Below are 22,840 nucleotides of genomic sequence, written 5' to 3' on the forward strand. Positions count from 1 at the left end.
CAGTTCATATATTTTGTTTAATCTTTTTCTTACTCTTAATTTCTGGTAACAGGATGATTAAAGTTAAAAGAGTATTATAGGTAGTCCTTTTTAGAGTCATATTCAAAATAATTCTTAGATCTAAAGAGGTTCTTGGAATATTATAAATTCATGTTTAATTTTATAATTCCTCATTATAACTTATCAAACTAGTGTTTTCGTTCCTTCCATCTTTCTTTCCTTTCTTCCTTTGTTCCTTCTTTCCTTCCTCTTTCCTTCCCTCCCTTCTTCCCACTGGTTGTAATGTCATATTATTGGGTTTTCTTTTGCTAAGTAACGTATTTGTTGAAATTTGTTTCCTTTATATCTTAATTCTGATACCAAATTTTTCACTCATTCTAAATCATCAGCATAGTTACAGATTATTTTTTGTCCACCAGTAATCTGTTTTGTATTCACATAGAAAAAAGTCAATAGAAATGCCTCAGAAAATACTTAATATTTTTCCCATTTATTCTGATAATGAAAGTGAGCTCAAGTTGCTAGTTTGATATGTAATAGTATTTTATATTTTAATTAAATATAATTTATTGTAATTCTTTTAATTTATGTTAAAGTTTAGGACAAAGAGAAGACTAATTTTTTAGAATGTGGTTCCTCTTCAGAAATATTCTGACTTGAGATCTTAGGAGTTCAAATTAGGAAACCATTGGGAATTACTTGAGTGGCTATCCAGTAGAGTACTTTGAGTCATCTAGTCATCTTATAAAACTTAAAAGTATTTATTTTTATCTTAGTAACAGGTCTAATGTGGATGGCAAGTGGCTCTGCATCACTCATACTTCTCATGCTTTTCTGTATTCATCTCCATGGGAACTATGAAATAACAATCCTTAAATATGGACTCGATCTGATCTTTGCCCTTTTGCTTGTTGAATTTTCATTTTCTGCTGACTTCAGTCTTCTACCTAAGGGAATAGGCTTCTTCTTCTAAGGGAGTTTTGCAGTCAAGTGAATACTATATTTGTTCCTTTTTCTTAAGAAACAGCATACTTGAAAGGTCAATAGTTCCAAAACCAGTATTTGTCTTTCATAGCTCTTTTTTTTCCCCCACCTAATTATAGTCGATTGGTTAGGAAACAACATCAACAAAAACAGCGTCTTAATTTCAAATTGCTCTAGGTGAACATATTATTAAAATCCGTACACTCTTTCAAAAGCCTTCTACATTTATATTGCTTAGTGCTGATAGTTTTTGAGTGATTAAATCACAGACTCACATTTCACCAGCTGTCATTAGCTTCCATTTAAATATTTTCTGTGTAAGATAAAACTGCAATTCAACCATCCTAATTTATACCTGTGCATTTAAGGTTCTTGTAGATTAATTACTGCTGTGGTGTGAACATCCTTGCTTAGCAGTTACTCTTCATATCATCTGGTAGGATGATATCTGTAGATAGCCCAAGGGCAGGGACAGAAACAACTTACAAAATTTTATTTTGGCATTGGAAAATTGTTACTTTAAGAATCTTACTTTAAAATGTTTAAAAATTGTTTACTAGAAATTCTTTTCAGGTTTTTCTAGCTATATTTGTCTTATGAGTTAATTTAGCCATTAAAATGATTTGTTTGTTTAGCACTCACTTTAATTACTCATCTTTTATTTACATTCATTAAAAAAAACAAGTATACCTGATACTTTTAAACCAGCAAAAAGTGTAGAATAAATCTGCAGCTTATAAATTCTTCTAATAACACTGGCTTAATAATTTTAGTCATATTATTTTCTGCCATTACTCCTGTTCTTTACTGTGTGTGTGTGTGTGTGTGTGTGTGTGTGTGTGTGTGTGTCTGTGTGTGTGTGTGTGTGTGTGTGTGTGTGTGTGTGTGTGTGTGTGTGTGTGTGTGTGTGTGTGTGTGTGTGTGTGTGTGTGTGTGTGTGTGTGTGTGTGTGTGTGTGTGTGTGTGTGTGTGTGTGTGTGTGTGTGTGTGTGTGTGTGTGTGGTCGTGGGGCCTGAACTCTGGGCCTGGGCACTGTCTCTCAGCTCTTCAGCTCAAGGCTAGCTCTCTACCACTTGAGCCACAGTGCCACTTCCGGCTTTTTTTTTTTCTTTTTGCTTATGTGGTACTGAGGAATCGAACCCAGGGCCTCATGCATGCAAGGCAAGCACTCTACCACTGAGCCACTTTCCCAGCCCCTGTTTTCTTTACCTTAAATAATCAACATTATACATCTAAATTAACTTATCTTCCTGTACAAATTCTTCTAATGCCCCCTACTATTTCTGCCTTATGAATTATTCAGATTGCAGAATGAGGTAAGTACTCTCATCAGTGTATTTCCTTTTCCTACCCTGCTGTTATAGTGGAGAATCATATTATTTGTAAATTCCTACTATGTGAGATTATGTGTGTTGTAAAAGTTTCATCTTTTTTGGTTTTGTTTTTTGTTTTTGCTAGTCCTAGGGCTTTGAACTCTAGGCCTATGCACTGTCCCTGAGCTTCTTTTGCTCCAGGCAAGCATTCTACCACTTGAGCCACAGCACCACTTTCGGCTTTTTTTTTTTTTTTTCTGAATGTTTGTTGAAGAGTCTCATAGGCTGCCTGGGCTGGCTTCAAATTGCAATCCTCAGATCTTAGCCTCCTGAGTAGCCAGGGTTACATGCATGAGCCTCCACCTAGTGATATTTTCATTGTAATTGAAGGATGGAACTTTATTCATTAATAGTTAAAGAATACGTTCTGATATGTTCAAGCATTTATATCTTTATACTAGGAATATAAATAGCTGACTTTATAAATGACATAATGATAGGATCATGTAAAAATATAACAAGGAGCACATTATAAGACCACAGTTACAATTTTGTTGTCTGAAGAATGTGCTAAATTTAGACAGATGAACAGGATTACAGGTGTGAGCCACCAGTGCCCAGCCCATAAACCTTTCTTCTATATATTTTGTAAGCTGGGCAGCATAGAAAATTGAGACTCAGAGGTGAAGTCATTGCTGTGAGAATACCTGACAGGATAAAGAAATCTTGGACTTGTTCAACCACTTTGGAAAGTAGTATGGAGATTCCTCAAAAGACTCCACATAAAGCTCCCCTATGACCCAGCAATCCCACTTTTGGGCATTTACCCAAATGATCACAAACAAGACCACACTAAAGCTATCAGCACAACTATGTTTATTGCAGCATTATTTACTATAGGTAAGATATGGAACCAACCCAGATGCCCCTCAGTAGATGAATGGATCAAGAAAATGTAGTATATATACACAATGGAATTCTATGCCTCCATCAGAAAGAATGAGATTGTCCCATTTGTTAGGAAATGGAAAGACTTGGAAAAAATTATATTAAGTGAAGTAAGCCAGGCCTAAAGAAACATAGTTCACATGGTTTCCTTTATTTGCAATATCTAGTATATGTCTGAGTCAAGCAGAAAAGGTCACATAAGGTGATGTTAGGGAAATGAACCCTAAGATATGTATTCAAATGTTTTTTTTTTCTTTCATGAGATTGTTTCTAACACATTTATAAGATGATTTCTATGTTGCTTTGTATGTCCCTCCCCCACAGCATAACCTCTGCTTTCACTGTATTTGATGTTGGTATAATTTGTGGAGGGGAAGGGGAAAAACAAATCGTTCAAATAGGGATACAGGTGGACCCATTGCAACAATGAGATGTAGAAGTCCTTATGTCAAAAACGAACTTTACAACTTTCGTGGGGTGGGGGGGCGGGAGGAGGATGGGAAGGGATGGGAAGGGGAAACAAAGGAGGAGGCTACAATGCTTGATAAAAAATGTACTCATTATCTTGCCCATGTAATTGTAACTCCTCTGTACAGTATTTTCACAATATAAAAAAAGAAATCTTGGACTTGGTTTCTGGAAATCTTGAAAAGTATAAAGGATAGAGAAAGACTAGAATGTTGTAAATGGAGTTTAACAAATGTTTCTGATGAGGAATTAGAACGAATTGCTCATAAAAATGCAGAGAGAAAATATTAGGCTAAAGAAGTTTTGAGTAGCCAGGTGCCAGTGGCTCACGCCTGTAATCCTAGCTACTCAGGAGGCTGAGATCTGAGGTTCGTGGTTCAAAGCCAGCCTGGGCAGGAAAAATCCATGAGACTGTCATCTCCAATAAACCACTACAAAACCAGAAGTGGTGCTGTAGCTCAAGTGGTAGAGTGCTAGCCTTGAGCTGAAGAGCTGAGGGACAGTGCGCAGGCCCAGAGTTCAAGACACATGATCGACCAAAAAAAAAAAAAAAGAGAGAGAGAGAGATTTTGAGTGAAATAAGTGTGACTCTAAACTGAAGGTGAAGGATTTATTTTTTTGGCAAGAAATTTCTACGCAGCATGTTCAGGCAGTGGCATGAGTATTACTAGTAGCAATCAGTAGCAAAGTAGAGAATAGAAAGATGTATGCTCTATCCCTTTCCTGTCCTACTTATTTTCTCCAGGTAACCAGTGTTTTTTTTTTTTTTTTTTTGGAGGGGGGGGTCTGGTCGTGGGGCCTGAACTCTGGGCCTGGGCACTGTCCCTCAGCTCTTCAGCTCAAGGCTAGCGCTCTGCCACTTGAGCCATAGCGCAACTTCCGGCTTTTTCTTTTTGCTTATGTGTTGCTGAGGAATCGAACCCAGGGCGTCATGCATGCAAGACAAGCACTCTACCACTGAGCCACCTTCCCAGCCCCCACCAGTGTTATTAATAAAATGTGTTTTGAAACATTGGAATCCAGCTGGGCACTGCTGGCTTACGCCTGTAATCCTAGCTATTCAAGAGGCTGAGATCTGAGGGTAGCGATTCACAGCCAGCTCACACAGGAAAGCCCGTGAGACTCTTATGTCCAATTAACCACCAGAATACAGAAGTGGCACTGTGGCTCAAGTGGTGGAGTGCTAGCCTTGAGCTGAAGATCTGAGGGACAGCATCCTGGCCCAGAGTTCAAGCCCCACAACTGACCTCAAAAAACCCAAGTTATTTTTCCCCCACTTTATATTTCTTTTGTGTCATGAGTTATTTTTTAGCAGTTGCATTGCAAATTTCACCCACATTACCATCTTGAGTTTACATATACCTTTTGAGATTCTTTGTCTGCCAAATTTATCTTCTCATTTTCTCTTACTGTGAAATTTATATTTCAAGGTAATCTGTTTTTTTTTCATCTTCCATTTTCATCAAATACCTGGGCATATGCTTATAAATTTTTACAGGTATAATATGCCTTCATTTTTGCCCTATACTAACAGGTGTAGGTTTCTCAATCCTCAGTAGTTTGTAGATACCTTGTCTTCTAGTGTTACAGGTGAGAAATTTATTATCTTTCTTCTTTGTTTTCCTTTGCACTGGAATCACATTGAAAGCAGACATAAGTCTCCTTCCATATACTGATTAAAAATTCTTTTGCCAGATAAATGAATCCATTTTTCTTAAACTTGGCCTTTTATAAAGCTGTAACTTATGGCCACTATGTTCTTTACAATGGTTTAACAAAGGTGGCTTCTACTAACAGAGGGAATAGGGGATCTTCTGGACATTGTAACATAGTTCTGTCACAAAATCGTTTGTAATGCTCTGCTTATAGTATTTTAGGCTTTGTCTAGTTCATACCTCGAAACTCTTACAACCTCTGTCCATTACCAAGTTCCTAAACTGCTTTCACATTTTAAGCTATAGTTATAGCAAAGACCTTTTCCTTAATACCAGTATTTTTCATTAGCCTATTTTTTGTATACACACACACACACACACACACAAACACGTACACACACACACACACACACACATACACACAGAGAAAAGTCATGAATTTGGCTTACAGTTTGGAAGGTTAAAGCCATGGTGCTGGCATTGGCTCAGCTCTGATGAGGATCTCATGGTGGATGACATGACAGTGGTGGGAACACATGAAGGAAGGAGATTTCATATGACAAAACAGGAAGGCAGAAACCTACATTGATTTTTTAAAATAAATTAATCCATAAACTTTTTTACTCCTTATAGTAGTCATTTTTCTGGAAGTGGAGCTGTGACTCAAACTGGCAGACCAACTTTGAGCAAAAGAGCTCAGGGACAGCACCCAGGTCTTGAGTTCAAACCCCATTACCAACAAAAACAAAAACACAGTAGTGATTTTCAACTCCAGCTGTGTGTGCCTTAACATAATATTGGGAGATTGTTTTAATAGGTCTGAAATAGCTATGACTAGTAGTTTTAAAAAACATATACCTATTATATGTTGCCATTACAAATATTAATCCTAATTCCATACATTGTTGATTTTATATTGTGAAAATGCCTATTACCCAAAACCATCTACAGATCCAGTGCAGTCTCTAAAAATTCCAGTGACGTTATTTACAGAATTATAAAAAATAATCCTAAAATTCATATAAAACCACAAAAGATGCTGAATAGTCAAGGCAGTTGAACAACAACAACAAAAACAACCCTAGAGGCATCACAGAACCTTAACTCAAATTATGCTACAGAGCCATAGTGACAAATACACCATGGTACTAGCACAAAAACAGACCCAGACAGCTACAACTGTATTCCTGATTTTCTTTTTTGTTTTTTTTTTTTTTTTGTTTTTTTTTGTCAGTCGTGGGGCTTGAACTAGCTAGCCATCTGATCTGATTGAACCCAGCTAGCCATCTGATTTTCTACGAAAATGCCAAATCATACATGGGAGAAAACACAAATCAAGTTGTACTAAGAAAACAATATCCACATATAGAAGAAAATAGATCTGCCTCATTTCTATTAAAAAATTATGTGAAGCTGGGCACAGGTGGCTCAGGTTTATAATCCTACCTACTTAGGAGGCTGAGATCTGAGTTTCGTGGTTCAAAGCTAGCCCAGGCAGAAAAGTCCATGAGACTTTTCTCCAATTAACCACCAGAGAACCGGAAGTGGCGCTGTGGCTCAAGTGGTAGAGTGCTTGCCTTGAGCTATAGAGCTCAGGGACAGCGCCCACCAGACCAAGTTCAGGCCCCATGATTGACAAAAAAAAAAAGTCAATATGGACCAAAGACCTTAATGTAAAATCTGAAAGTTTGAAACTGGGAAAACATAGGAGAAACAGAATGAGGTGGACCCCTTCATACATTATCCCTAGGAATGTAAATTAGTTCAGCTGATACTGGAAATTCAGTCTCCTGAACTCACTGCTAGTTTACAAATAATGAGAGTGAGATTTGAGAGAAAAGAAGCTCAATGTTTATTAATTTGCCCTTTAGTATGAGGCCACACATGTTACTATTGCAAAGAAAACAAAAGTACAGTCCACATAGGAAAGGAAAACCCAGGATTATTGGCCTGATGAGATGAGCCTCTAGAGTTATATCCCTTGCTGTTCATCACTATTCTTATTTCTTTACTCCTGGCCAATGAGATAAGGAGAGGGGCAAAATTTCCTTGCCTGGAGCTGTAAAGATATTCTTGAGTGTCCTGCTTGGGGGAATCAGTGGCTAGGTTATGATTATATGTAGGACTCTTCCCAGTACACAGCCATTATGGAAATCATTATAGAGGTTCCTCACAAAAAAGTAGAACTGCCATGTAATCTAACTTTACTACTAGTATATACCCCAAATAATTAAAGACAGAATTCACTAGAGATACCAACGTACTTAATGTATAATATGGTATTACTCAAAATAGCTAAGTCATGGGAGTTCCCCTAAGTGCCCATCAGCGGATACATGAATAAAGTAAATTTGGTATATGTATGTGATGGAATATTATTCAGCCATTAAGAACAACAAAATCATACAGTTTTCAGGAAGATAAATGAAAGACAAAGACTAGCAGTAGACAGGAAATATGGGTTATAGTAGTTGCAAATGTCATCAATGTACCTTATATATAGTATGAACATGTCATAATGAGTCTCATGGTTTTGTACAATTAATATATGCTACTAAGAAAACTTTACTGAGTAAATAACATATTATACCTTTATTCAGATTTTCAGTTTATTTGTAAGTTAAAAATAGTGCTTTTGATTGGTTATCCTTTGTTGTTGAAGATATAGTAAATTAAACCAGGTTATTAGATATTACTTTAGTTAAGAATTTTTAAGGAAATGATTAAAATTATCACATGCTTTATAGTCTGAAATCACCTGTATTATTTGTTTTGGAACAAGGTCTCATTACATTACACAGACTTGTCTTGAATTTGCCTCAGACTCCTGAAGGGCTGGAATTACAGGAGTGCTTTAGCTTACATTGTGTTTTTGCCAGTCCTGGAGCCTGAACTCTGGGCCTGGGCACTATTCCACAGCTCTTCAGCTCAAGACTAGCACTCTACCACTTGAGCCACAGCGCCACTTCTGGCTTTTTCTTATGAAGTGCTGAGGAATTGAACTCAGGGCCTCATGCATGCAAGGCAAGCACTCTACCACTGAGCCACCTTACCCCAGCTCCTTACATTGTGTTTTAAAGTGCAAATAATCACATCCACGGGTAGTTCTCATATCAGCACATTTCTTCAGATATTGAAGATTCTGTGTTGCTCTGCAGTAGTAGAAATTTATTTTTTCTTGTTTAGGTCATATAGAAAAGGATATCATATTTAGGAAGTTAAAAATGGGAGAATCTAGTAGTGGATCTGAGTAGTTTGCAAAAGTAAACTTTTTAAAATTTCCTAGTCTTGGATAAAGATTAACTTCAATGATTCAAAGGGCTAAATATTGACTGAATATGGATTTGAAAATCTGAAGTTTCATCCAAATCTAAATATGCTTTCATCTTATCTGCCAACAGGTACAACTGTAACTGCTTTAAGGTTATTTAAGAATCTTCCTGTAAGAAAGCAATTTTATTCAACCACTAAAAAGTGCAAAGATGAAATAAAAAAGATCCAGGATCTCCTGATAAGCTATGGTATCATAAAGCCTGGTTTAAGGCTTGTTTTTGTACATAATAAGGTAAGCACTATTACATTTAATAATTTTTTTTCTTTTGTGGCCAGTGTTATTCCTAGCTCTTCAGGAGGCTGAGGATCACACTTCGAAGCCAACATAGACAGAAATATTGAAGACTCTCCAATTAGCCAGCAGAATGTTGTAAATGGGGTTGTGGCTCAGGTGGTTGAACATCATCCTTGAACCAAAAAGCCAAGTAATACCATGAATCCCTGAAGTTAAGCCCCAGTACTGGCACCAAAAAAAAAATTATTTTTGGTATATAATATAATAATAGTATGTTTAGTATGTTTTGAGTAAATCAATTAGATCTGTAACATAGACTGAATGCTTTGTTACACCATACCATCTAAATTCATTTGTAGAAACCTAATCACCAATGTGATAGTACTAGTAAATTGGCCTTTGGAGGTGATTTGGTCATGAAGGAAGAGCAAAGATAGATGGAATTAGTGCCCTTATAGAATAAATAGCTGCCTTTCATCTCCGGTCATCTGAGGACACTGTAAGAAGGTGTTCCCTTTCAACTAGATAGTTGGTTCTCACCAAAGACCGTATACAGGCTTCATCTTGGAATTCCAAACCTTCAGAATGTGTGAGAAATATAATGTACCCAGTTTATGCTATTATATTGTAGCATTTCAAAGGCTGCTTTGAAAAAAAAGTCCTTTATAAAAAAATTAGTCATTCTTTTAATTTATTTTTATTATATAAAGAACATCTTTAGCTGGGTGCTGGTGGCTCACATCTTTAATCCTAGCTCTCAGGAGGCTGAGATCTGAGGATCGGATCACAGTTCAAAGCCAGCCCAGGCAGGAAAAGTCTGTGAGACTCTTATCTCCAATAAAACACCAGAAAATCAGAAGTGGTGCTGTGGCTCAAGTGGTAGAGTGTTTGCCTTGAGCTGAAGGGCTGAGGGATAGCACCCAGGCCCAGAGTTCAAGCCCCATGACCAACAAAAAAGAAAGAAAGAACATCTTTAATTTGACAGTATCTATATGAAATCTAATTGAACCTTACACTAGTGATCCCCTGAAACAAAATTTCAAGAAATACTTACGTGCCTTCTCTTGTCAAATTTGATAGATTTTAATAATATGAAAATTAGTAAGGCTTACTTTAGTCCTTTAGAAAACTCACAATTCAGTAACATTTTTCAACTATTAACCTTTTTATATTTGAAAGGGTTGGAGTATTGTTTGTTTTTTAAAGGAATCCAGCTTATTCACAGTTTTCAATAAGGCTAAGAAGGAAAAATTCATTTTATTGTGTAATAAATTAAGAGGAAATAAAGCTGATGTATTTTTCTGATGAATGTTTTTCCTGAAATTTTGCATGTGCCTTTGAAATATTTAATGGAGAACAGAGCCATACAGCAATGTAGAAATCTGATGGGAAATAGTAATTTCAAATGAGTACCTGCGTAGTATCAGGATCATTCCAGGTGCATCAGTGTCCCTTAATACTTATAGAAACAAGCAAGTGAGATGAACATTTTATCTATTTTACAGTTGTCCTCTAAACAGAAATAAAAAAAATTTCTTTGCTCAGTGTTATACAGCTAGTTAATTGTCAATGTAGGTTGAAACTTGGCAGGCCTTGTTCTTTATAACTTGCCTTCCTTTCCGGTGTTAATCAGTACTATATGACAGTTATAGAATACTTTTTCAGATATCAGAATACTTACAATGACTTTGTAAGGTAAACAGTATTTATGTGAAGAACTTGAAGGTCAAAGTGATCAGTTAATTTTTTTTCATATTTTTTAGTAATAGTGCTGAAGTCAGAACACATTTTGATTCAGTTTTCTTTCTACTTCATCCTTTTTACTCATTTATCCAGAAGTCTTTATCCTCGGTCTTCAGGCCATGGTAAATGTTTATAATCAAAATATTGGGTCATCCTTAAAAAAATAAAAAAGAAAAGAAAATTAAGAATAGCTAGCCACCTGTTCTTGCTGGCATATAGCTCAACCAAATGATACCTTGAGATCTCTTTCAGTTCTACCATGCTATGATTGCTCACGATGTTGATGGATGGAGACTCATCCTGCTAATATAAATAACCTATGACCTCTTGATCCAGAGGGCATTTAGTAATTAAAAGTTAAATATCCCCAAGCTAAGAAAAGAGCAAGGTTAGAAGAAACATAGTCATCAGGAAGGGAAAACTGATGAAAATGTTACATTTGATGAGAGATATACTTCTGAAAGAAAAATTATTACAACTAAGTAGAATAGTTTACTAAGAAAGTACAATAGGCAAAACATAGTTATTGCCTTTCTGATTAAAGTAAGTATATTTGTGAGATGCTATATAAATTCTTTAATCAAAGTGAAATATATATAATAATTTTAACCTTACATCATTTTCCCATTCAATATAAAATTATATAGATACATTCTTTTGAGAATGAAAACCAATATTTTGTAATTTACTATATATTATTTTTAGAGGACATAATATTTTAACTTTGATTAAACAAATGCAAGTCTGTGGCCTTGAGTAATTTAAGATGCAGTTTTAAGAATGTTATGCCATGAAAGCAATAGAAGATGTCAAAAGTTTAATAAAAAAATTATCAGCTATTACTATACAAGATCAAGGACTGAAATAGAATGTTTCCTACCTTTAGACATTTCTGTTAACACAGATTGCTATTCTACTTTTTTGTTTTTCAGTAATCCTTTTGTGCTTCAAAAAACTGTTAAAAATACTTTATCCAAAAAAACCTTCCAAATAATATTTACCTGGTATCATAACTCTCTTTGAATATTGCCCTTTAGCTTTTTCTACTCAGTGTCTACTTTCATCATAATTCATATGCTTTTATGAAAAAGAAATTGTCTTTAAATTTAAATGTGACAATATTGATGTCTTTATTTTTTCCTGCATTACCATCATATTGAATATAATATGAGAAGTACTATTGCTATTTTGATAACTTGGATTAGATAGTGTTCCTTCTTTTTATGAAGGTTTAACCTGCCAAGACATTCTCTGAATACTGATAATGTTGATGTTCTTGCCAGTATGGTTATGTTAGAAAGAGGTATTTTTCTTCTTTCATCACCATGTTCCTTGAAAGCATATTGAATAATGAGACAGCCAAAGGAAAGTAATTTACAAGTGGATTCAGTGAGTTTATTTAAAGTAGATATTATTTGGAGAATTGCTAGAGCCATTGCTTAGATGAATATTACAGTTTTCAGGTTTAGTTGTAGTTACCTAAGGACTGTAAGTTCCTGCTGTATATGTCTTTCCTTTCAAAGTAATTATTTTGTAGAATTGAAAGTTTTTCTTAACATGATATCTGAAATTGATTTTATAAGAACAAATAATTTTGTAGAACACTAGTTTAGAGCATACTTAATTTGTGATTTCCAATAAAGGATGCTTGCTTTCCTTTAAAAATTACTTATATTTAAAAATTGTTTAGAAGTTTAGTTTTTTTGTTGTTGTTGTTTTATTTTGTTTTGCAATGTTGTGGGTCAAACTTAGAACCTTGCATGTGTGGAGTGTGCTTCCTACCACTGAATTATTCCTCAACCCTGAGTTCTGTTTTAATAATTAGAAGCTTACTGGTATTACAAAAACTAAATTGGATGCCATTGACATAAGGTTTGAACTGTTACCAAACTCATAATTTAAAGAAGGCTTCCCTCCTGTTTCTACCTTTATGTCATAAAAGTGTTAAGACTTACTAGAATCAGTGATTGTTGTGTTGGTGTCTGTCACACCCACGTACATACACTAAGGTCAGGGAGAATGATGACACAGTTCATTTCTGATTTCATCCATTCTGAAAGTATTCAGTCTGGTAGGGCCTTAACCAGATATAGTAAACCAGGAATCTGGCCATGGAGATTTGATATGTATGTGGTGGCAGCTCCATTACTTGACATAGTTTTCCCTAAGTCTTGAGGAATACTTTCTTGTCATAGTCACTAAAGATTTGAATTATAAATGGAAAATTAAGTAGTGTCTTTTAATCTACATCTGCTATGTTCATAATGTTCATGATATTCTTTGTTTCAGGTGTACTGTGGGAAATATAGGAAAGGTCTTTCACTGTAATTGGACTAATGTTAAAGGCCACCTCTTCCTTTTGCCCTCCAATCCCAGTCAGAGTTTTAACAAGCAGTATAATCAAACCTAGATTTGAATTCAGAATTGTGGCTCAAATGTCCCTTTCTTTTAAGGAATTTTTTTCTTCCTCTGCCAGTTTGGATGATTTGGGGTAAAGTTTGTGTTTATTGCCCCATTTTGAGGGGATGTGCAGTACTTAGGCTTGAACTCGTGTCTCCCACTTGGCATATGCCAAGGCTTTTGTCCCTTTCTAGCTGATTATTTTAAGCCAGGGTTTTCTTCCCACCTGAGCATGTGCCTATATCTCAATCCATCAAATTTGGCTTTCTACTTGTAGCTGTGATTAACAGGTTTATGTGGCTGAGCTCAACATTGAGATGGAATCTCATGAAATTTTCGGCCTAGGCTGGCTTGTTCTCTCAGTCTTAGCCTGCAGTTCTCTCAATCTCTGCCTTCTGTGAAGCTACAATAACTAATGTCCAGCCATGGGTTGAGAAGGGTTGTTAAATATGCCCAGGATGCCTTGAACTAGAATCTGTCCAGTCTCAGCCTTCCCAGTACCTAGGATTACAGATGTGAAATGGCGCTCAGCTTGTTTCCTTTTACTTGATGAAGTAGATGTTCCTTCAGATATATTTTAGGGCTAGCTGCACTAATTATCAATCATGAGTTGTTGGTTTAATGATAACTAAATTTATTAAATGATTCTTATTTTTTTCCTTTGTTACATTACTTTCTTTGCTTCTAATCTAATTTCTATAAAATGCTATATAGAAAAGATGAAACAAATATATCAAATTCTTAAGTGTTGTTCTTTTTTAAACATTTTGGTGTTTATATTATTAGAGTCTTAAAAAACCTTCCTGTTATTTCCCATGAGAATATAGGTATGTTTTGACTGATTCCATAGAATTTTCCAAATTTGTCTACTGTTTGATTTTTCCTTCATTGTCAGTGAAAAAGGAAAGGAAGTAAAGATTACTTCAGGCCAAAATTTTTAGGGAAGACTTCTTGATGGATGAGTTTTGATCTGAATCATAAATGTTGGCTAGGTTTAAGCTGATACTCAGATATGTTACAATAAAATATTATAAAATATTTAGAATTTAGTCACGCCTCTGATTTGATTATAGCATAAGAAATTATGAAAATCTTGTTCACAATCAGAATTTAATTCTGATATTGAGGTGGGATAGACACAAGGAATCTCTGGGGAAAAAAAAATCTGTGAGTAGCAGACATTAATATAGACAGAAAGCAAGACTTCCTCATAGGCTTTCATTGTTAGGGGTCAGATAAAAGTCCAGAGCCATGGAGTGTAAAATCTCCTTTCTAACACAGATCTAATTTAGTGGATCTTTGTTCTCAGAACAAGACCACTCCTTTTTCTCCATGTCTCCATTTACAGGTGTCAAATGTGATTCCAAACGCCATAATACTGGCAAGACCTCTCCAAACCTTTGCTTGAAACCCTGTGTTAGCCAGACACTGTTGGTTTACACATATAATCCCAGTTACTCAGGAGGCAGACATTGGGAGGATTATGGTACCAGTCTAGCCTGGACAAAATTTTCACAAGACCCCCAACAAGCAATCCATGTATGGTGGTTCACATCTTTAATCCCAGATACATGGGAAGGGAAGATAAGAGAATTCAATTTTAGCAACAACCAGGAGAAGAGCAAGAGACTTTACCTAAAACCAAACTAAAACAAGAAGAGTAGAGGTCTTGAGTCAAGTGGTAGAGAACTTGTCTGCCAAGCCTATGGCCTTGAGTTCAAACCTTAATTTTACAAAAAGAAGAAATAGTACCATCATAAAAGATATAAACAGAAAGGTCTATATCTTTTGAAGGAACAACACATTTAGAAGCAGCAAATAAATTAAATTTGATGAATAGGTATTTTATATAAGAAAATCCAGAGGTCTAGAGGCCAGATTTAAAAGAGTTAAATTTTAGGCTGACTGGCACCAGTAGTTCACATCTATAATCAGTATTTAAAGTCACTTGGGGCAGTTAAGTTCAAAAGACTCTCTAATTACCCATCAGAAAAGACGGACTGGAGGCAAGGCTCAAGGAGTAGAGCACCAGTAATGAGCAAAAAGCTAGATTTTAGGACATGAGGACTGAGTTCTGATAAATAAATTAGATATATAAACCAAGAAGTGTCTGCTATGGTAGCTATTAAAAGGAAGAATCTGTGAGATGAGTTGACTAACTTCAGGTGGAAAATGAAGAACATAAGATTTGAGAATTTTCAACTTATTTAACTTGTATGGCCAAGAAAATGATATTATATTCCTTTTTCCCCATTGTGGGGCTTGAACTCATGGCCTAGGTGCTGTCCCTAAGCCTCTTTGTGCACAAGTCTAGTGACTGAGCCACAGCACCACTTCCAAGTTTTTTGTAGTAGTTAATTGGAGCTAAAAGTCTCATGGGGACTTTTCTGCGTGGGCTGGCTTCAAACCATGATCTCAGACCTCAGCCTCCTAGGATTACAGGCATAATCCACCAGCATCCGGCTTATTGTATTCTTAAAAAAATTTATTACTAAGTAGTTGTACAAAGAGGTCACAATTCCATAAGTCATTTTTTGAGTACAATGCATCTTGATTAATATCAACCCTTTTATCATTCTTCTCCATTATTCCTTCCTCCCATACCTACCTTAAAGTTATGTAGTTCTTTTTTTTTGTATAATTTACATTGAATATAATGACTGTATTTGCTCACCTTTTAAAAATTCCTCAGCATACCTGTCTTGAATCTTTAATAGGTAGTTATCTTCATTAATTACGGTGCCATAATTTTGATAGCATTGTAAAGTAGCTTCTTGATACAAATTTTTTGAAGTAAAATTTCTACCACAATAGTAGAGATTTTGTTTGTTATGCTAGCTTAGAGAGAAAATCTAATCAACTATAGGTCAGGTATTATAAGATATTGTTTGTATACAAAAAATTAGGACATTAGAGAACAATTTTGTTGAGATGCTTACCTATTGTATGTTGCAAAAGAGATGCTAGGGATAGCATCATTTATGATGAGCTCTGGAGATGTAAAAGCAATTTAAGCTGGGTACCAGTGAGACTCATGCCTGTAATCCTAGCTATTCAGGAGGCTGAGATCTGAGGTTTGTGGTTTGAACCCATCCAGGGCAGAAAAGTTTCCATGAGACTTTTATCTCCAATTAACGACACAAAAATCGCAAGGGGAGCTATGGCTCAAAGTTGCAGAGCGCTAGCCTTGAGCAAAAGAGCTCAGAGACAGTGTCTAGGCCCTGAGTTCAGGCCCCACAACGGACAATAATAACAAAGAAAGCAATTCTAGAGAAGGAAAGTCTCTTAAAGAACAAAAAGTTCTATTCAATATTAGAAAATAAAATCTAAAATCAAGTCTATTTATAAATCAATAATATGTGATTTGCAAACAAAACAAAACAAAAAAACCCATTCTGTGAATTGCTTATTTGATCTTCCTGATGGAAGCATAGAATTCTATTGTGTATATATACCACATTTTTCTTGATCCATTTGTCCATGGAGAGGCATCTGATTGATTCCTTATCTTATCTATGGTACACATGCTGCAACAAACAAGGTTGTGCTGGTGGCTTTAGTATGACTGGGTTTGTGGTCAATTAGATAAATTCCCAGGAGTGGGATTGCTGGGTCAGAGAGAAGCTATGTTTAAGTCTTTGGAGGAACCTCCATACTGCTTTCCAGAGTGGTTGAACAAGTTTACATTCCCACCAACAGTGTAGTAACTTTCCCTTTTGGCCTTATCCTTGCTAGCATCTGTTATTGTTAGTTTTCTTGATAATGGCTATTCTAACTGGAGTGAGGTGGAATCTCAGTGGTGTTTTGATTTGCATTTCTTTTATGGCTAGAAATGTTGAACACTTCTTCATCTATTTATTGACCATTCTTCTTCTAAGAAGTCTCTCTTTAAGTCGTTAGCCCATTTATTAATTGGGATGTTGTTTCCTTAAAGATTTATTTGGTTTTAGGGGCTTAATTTTTGAGTTCTAAGTATATTTTAGATATGAGGCTCTTGTCTGATGCATAACTAGTAAAGAGCTTCTCCCATTCTGTGGGCTCTCTATTTATATTGCTAGCTATGTTCTTTGCCATGCAGAAGCTTTTCGATTTGATGCAATCCCATTTCTTTGGTTGTGATTGTGGATCTTTACTGAGGAAGTTGCTACCCATGTCAGGGAGACTTGGTGTTTTCCCTGTTTCTTCTTGTAATATTTTCAGGGAATCTGGTCTTACATGAGGTCTTTGATTCATTTGAATTAATTCTGGTGCAGGGTGATATATAAGGATCTAGTTTTAGTTTTTTACACATGTATAGCCAATTCTGCCAAATTCTGTTAAGGAGGCTGTCTCTTCCATCCTGTGTTTTTGGCTCCCTTATTAAATATTAGATGTTTATAGGCCTGTGGATTCTTTTCTGGGTCTTATATTCCCTTGGTCCTCAGGCCTATTCTTGTGTCAGTACCAAGATTTTTTTATTATTACAGCTTTGTAATATACTTTGAAGTTTGGTATTGATATCTCTCCAGCATTGTTCTTCCTGCTTAGGACTGTTTTTACTTTTTGGGGTCTTCTTTTATTCCATATGAATTTTTGGACTGCTTCCTCTATAATGTTGAAGAATTTGTTGGGATTTTGATGGGTATTGCATTGAATTTGTAGATAGCTTTGGGCAGTATTGCCATTTTTACAGTGTTAATCCTTCCAATCCACTATCATGGAAGGATTTTACATTTCCTTAAATCTGCTTTAATTTCCTTTTTCAGGTTTTAAAAGTTTTCATCATAGTGGTCCTTCACCTCTTTGGTTAAGTTAATACATAGGTATTTTATTTTGTGAGGCTGTTACAATGGAGTTTCATTCCTGATTTCAGTCTCACTCATCTCATAGTTGGCATACAGAAAAGCAACTGATTTTTGTGGGTTAATTTTATATTCTTCTACTTTGTCAAAGTTTTGGATCAGCTCAAGAAGTTATAGGGTTTTTGTTGTTGTTGTTGTTTTTGGGTCCGGTCGTGGGGCCTGACTCTGGGCCTGGGCGCTGTCCCTCAGCTCTTCAGCTCAAGGCTAGCGCTCTACCACTTGAGCCACAGTGCCACTTCCAGCTTTTTTTTTTTTTTGCTTATGTGGTGCTGAGGAATCCAATCCAGGGCCTCATGCATGCAAGGCAAGCACTCTACCACTGAGCCACCTTCCCAGCCCCAACTATAGGGTTTTTAAATACAGAATCATTTCAGCTGTAAAGAGGGATAGCTTTACTTCTTTCCCTATGTGGATCCCTTTTATGTTTTTCTCTTGCTTTATTGCTCTTGCTAGGAATTCCAATACTATATTGAAGAGGAGTAGGGAAAGTGGACATCTTTATTTTGATTTTGATTTTAGAAGAAATCAACTCTTATTGTTTAATTTAGTTTTTAAATTCTACTTTAATATAGCTCAAAAGTCAAAATGTATAGAAAAGTAGATTGTAAAAATTAATCCTTTCTTAGTCTCTCACTTGTATAACTCCCTACATGAAATGTATGTTACTAATTTATTTGTAACCCTCAGGAAAAAAAATAAATGTGCTATTCAAATAAAGTAAAATTACAAATATTTAAGTAAAAGTAAAAATAAGAGATTTTCAAATTCAATTAATTGTGCTCACTAAATTTTACCAAGATAGACTCAGTTTTGAAAGTCTGAGTTTGTTTAGTAATAATCAAACCATGTTAATACTTACTATTTAGTAGAAAATGGTATTGTTTTTCTGAAAGTACCAGAACAATCTTTCTATAATTTAATAAAATTGAATAATCCATAATTTTGAAAACTCTATAATTTTTAATAAATTGAATAATCTATAACTATATCACTCAGTTTCATATCATGAATTATTTATACTATTGCAAATTTACTATTCCTTTAGTAATTGACTGTTATTATTAAAATTGTTACTATATTGGCAGTTTAAAAAAATTGTACTTTTATACTTGTATTTGCTCTTTTCCAAACCAGAACTGGTATAAATATATATTCAGGGGTAGATCACAATAGATACAGATTCACTTATGTTAATTTGTTAGACCATGAAAGTGGTTAAAATTCCTGACTTTAAGAAATTTAAGTAAGTATAGTACATTTTTTTGCATATAATTTGTAAGAAAAATTTGGTTACTTTCTCCATCCATTTTTTGCCAGTAAGTTATAAATAACAGGTTTGTTTGGCTCATAAATACAGAGACTAGAGAATTCAAGATTGAAGGTCTATATCTGGTGATGAGAGTCATCTTTCTGCATCATAAGACGGCAAACAAGCATATGATGCAGAATGAAAATTGAATCAAACTTTTCTTTTTCATCAGGAGATCATTTGTAAGATAATAAGCCTGTTCTACAGAGATACACATCAGACCATTCATAAGAGGATGTTCCCTGACCTAATCAGTTCTTGAAGATTCTACCCCTACACCCTCTTAAATGACAATGAAATTTTAAGATGAATTTTAGGGAGACATTCAACTATTGCAGTTGTACTTTAGGCCAATAATATATACTTTTTTTTCATAGTAGGTGTTGTCTTTTTAGGCAGTTTTATCATTGCAATTTTTTACTTAATTGCGCATCATCTATATGCAACTTTCTTTTCCCTGTGGGTCACAGATTGCCCTTACAATTGAGGTTTACTAATTAAATAGTAAATAATCTTATCTAACCTTATTATCTTCCAGTAGTCTATGTCAATGAAATAGGAATTGGACAAGATATATTTGGCTAGCTCCAATCAAGCCCAGTTTGGTGTGCATGTAATGATATATTTTTGATGTGCTTTTGCACTGTCATCATACTGACCAGAGTCAGATTCTTACTTGGCACATCCAGATGCTCAACTTTGTGTGACCTAGATAGAAAACATATGGAGGCTTGTGTGTATTTTTAGCTCTTGTTAAGCTTTCAACCTAAGGGTAAGATACACCAAAAAACTTCAGGAAGTAAAGAGATAATCTCTGTTTTAGAAAATAATGTAGATGGAATGATAAAAAAGACAAACTAAAAATTATTTTATGTAGAAAATGTAATTAAAAATTGTTTTTACTTATTACAGTTAATTGTTTAACACTTTTATAATAGTTCCTGTTTTTAAAATAAATATTGCATAATAAGAAAAATTTTACTTATTAGCAGACCTCTGTCATTTGTTATAGCTTAAGTGCAGCTAGTTTTTTTTTTTCATCTGCTTTTTGTATGCATTTCTTGGTTTATTTTATTTTATTTGTGAACATACTGTACAGAGGAGTTACAATTACATGGGCAGGATAATGCGTACATTTCTTACCAAGCATTGCAGCCTCCTCCTTTGTTTACCCTTCCCAGCCTCCCCCCTCCCCCCCCAATCCCAATCCTTCTCCTTCCCTCCCCTTCCCCCCCCCCCACCTACATTGTAAAGCTCGTTTTGGACATGACATCTTGTACTTCTCATTGTTGCAACAGGTCCACCTGTATCCTTAAACAACTGGTTTTTCCCCATCTCCTCCACAAGTTATACTGACATCAAATATAGTGAAAGCAGGGGTTATACTGTGGGGGAGGGACATACAAAGCAACAAGGAGATAATCTTATAAATGCATTAGAAACACATGCATGAAAGAAAAAAACATTAAAGTACATATTTAAGGGTTCATTTTCCTGACATCACATTATCTGACCTTTTCCGCTTGACTCATACATATACTAGATATTACAAATAAGGGAAACCATGGGACCTATGTTTCTTTGGGCCTGGCTTACTTCACTTAATATAATTTTTTCCAAGTTTTTCCATTTCCTAACAAATGGGGCAATGTCATTCTTTCTGATGGAGGCATAGAATTCCATTGTGTATATATACCACATTTTCTTGATCCATTCATCTACTGAGGGGCATCTGGGTTGGTTCCATATCTTAGCTATGGTAAATAATGCAAGTGCAGCTAGTTTAGAAGTCCTAAATGAGCCATTTGATCTGATGCAATAATTACCTAGTGTTAAGTCATGCTCCCATCCTACTAGTAATATTCACTTTCAAATTTTAAAAAGTTATATTTTACAGTTTTTTTTAGAACCCATTCCCTGAAGTAATATTTTTATAATTCTGTATACTGTCTTCTGCAAATGGGGAAGTGAAATAGCCATCTTAGCCAGCAACTAAGATTTATATCTGGTTTTAAAGCATCACTTTAATAAATCTTACAAAGTTTGTATTTGTCTCTCAGCTTTTATAGCTATGTCTAGTGGTAGATTTTTTAAAGTTTTTAAAATGTTTCTTGACTCTTTAATATATATGCCATTGAGGATATGGCTCATTTGCACAATGCTTGCCTAGTGTGAGGCCCTAGGTTTGATCTTTAGCACTGCCAACAAAAAGATAATGAGCGTGTGTATGTTTGTGTGTGTGCGTGTGAGTGTGTGTGCATGCGCGCGTGCACACAAGATTATCAGAGCTAAGTAGCTTTACAGAAGTACAAGTTCTGAAAGTTTATATTTTGAAATGATTCCTTATTATGAGGACTTCTTATGTAAGAATTTTATTGCCATGTAGCTATAGATTATTCAGAACATTGAATCTGTGACTTGTTACTTTGAATATTGTTCCTAAATCACAAGTTTGTAATTGACTTAAAACATACGAGCAGAATTCATTCTGCTTCTATCTTTTTAGAGAAATGAATGAGACACTTTCTTTAAAAAACATAGTTGCCATGTGACCTAGGAATTCTACCCCTTAGCATATGCCTAAGAGAAATGGAAACATATCTTCACACAAAAATTTGTACATAAATGCTTATAGCAGCACCGTTTGTAATGGCCAAAACATGGAAACCACTCAAATACTAATCAGCTGGCAGAATCATGATTCAATTGATTATGCATACAATGGAATATTATTCAATCATTTGAAAGGGATTAAAGTACTGCTGTAATATAGTATGAGTAAACCTTGAAAACATGAAAAGTGATCACAGAAGCCTACATGCTGTATGATTCCATTTATATTAAATACAAAAATCCATCAAATACGTGATGACAAAGTAGATTAGTAATTTAGGGGGATGACTATGGAGTTACTCGTAATGAATATGAGATTTTATCATACAATGATAAACTTTTCTCTAAAATGTGGTGATCGTTTTCTTACTCTGTAAATACTAAAACCCTTTAAATTATAACTTTAAAATGAGTGAATTCTACATACTGTAGACCATGGTTATCCATAAGTATATGATTCTGTAGACACCCCATTGAGAAAGAGTCTGTGACTGTTCAAAATGTATAGAGTTCAGTATTCAAAATGACTAAATCTCCTTACCATACTGTATGATAGGTCTTGGCAGGTTGTATTACTTTTACAAAAATTGCTGTTGCAAGTATTAGTACTTCTCACCAAAAAGTACATCATATTTCATATTCTTTATCTTGAATACTATGGATGCTTGATTCATTTTCTTACTCTGTATAAACACAAACTTCCACTGAAGATATGCTACTGTTAATATATTTCCAGTTTTTCCTTTATCACTTAAATTAAGCATGTTATGTGTCCTTTTTGGCTTGGGAAGATTATCACAGCCTTTACCTTGTTTTTTGTATATCATATTTGCTTTGAAGGAGGCATACTTTCACAGAATTAAAGACAGGAAAGCACACATGATTTAAATACAACTGATAGTAAAACAGGAAATTCCAGGAGAGTCATATCTCCAATTACTAAAAAGCTTGAGGTAGAACTGAGGTTCATGAAGTAGAACACCAACATTGAGCAAAAA

General features: G+C 35.0%; 1 protein-coding gene across 10 annotated transcripts in view; it reads left to right on the forward strand.

Annotated features, from left to right (window-relative positions):
• The window catches only part of Pms1 (PMS1 homolog 1, mismatch repair system component), a 100,070-nt gene that overhangs the window by 45,590 nt on the left and 31,640 nt on the right, over nucleotides 1-22,840 (forward strand). For all 10 annotated transcript variants that reach the window (XM_069995645.1, XM_069995643.1, XM_069995642.1 and 7 more), the window contains one exon: nucleotides 8,770-8,933. In XM_069995645.1, coding sequence (XP_069851746.1) covers nucleotides 8,770-8,933 — 164 coding nt within the window. The remainder of the gene's footprint in view (nucleotides 1-8,769; nucleotides 8,934-22,840) is intronic.

The sequence above is a fragment of the Dipodomys merriami genome, unplaced genomic scaffold (genome assembly GCF_024711535.1).
Source record: "Dipodomys merriami isolate MVZ:Mamm:240054 unplaced genomic scaffold, mDipMer1.0.p SCAF_49, whole genome shotgun sequence".
NCBI classification, from domain to species: Eukaryota; Metazoa; Chordata; class Mammalia; order Rodentia; family Heteromyidae; genus Dipodomys; species Dipodomys merriami.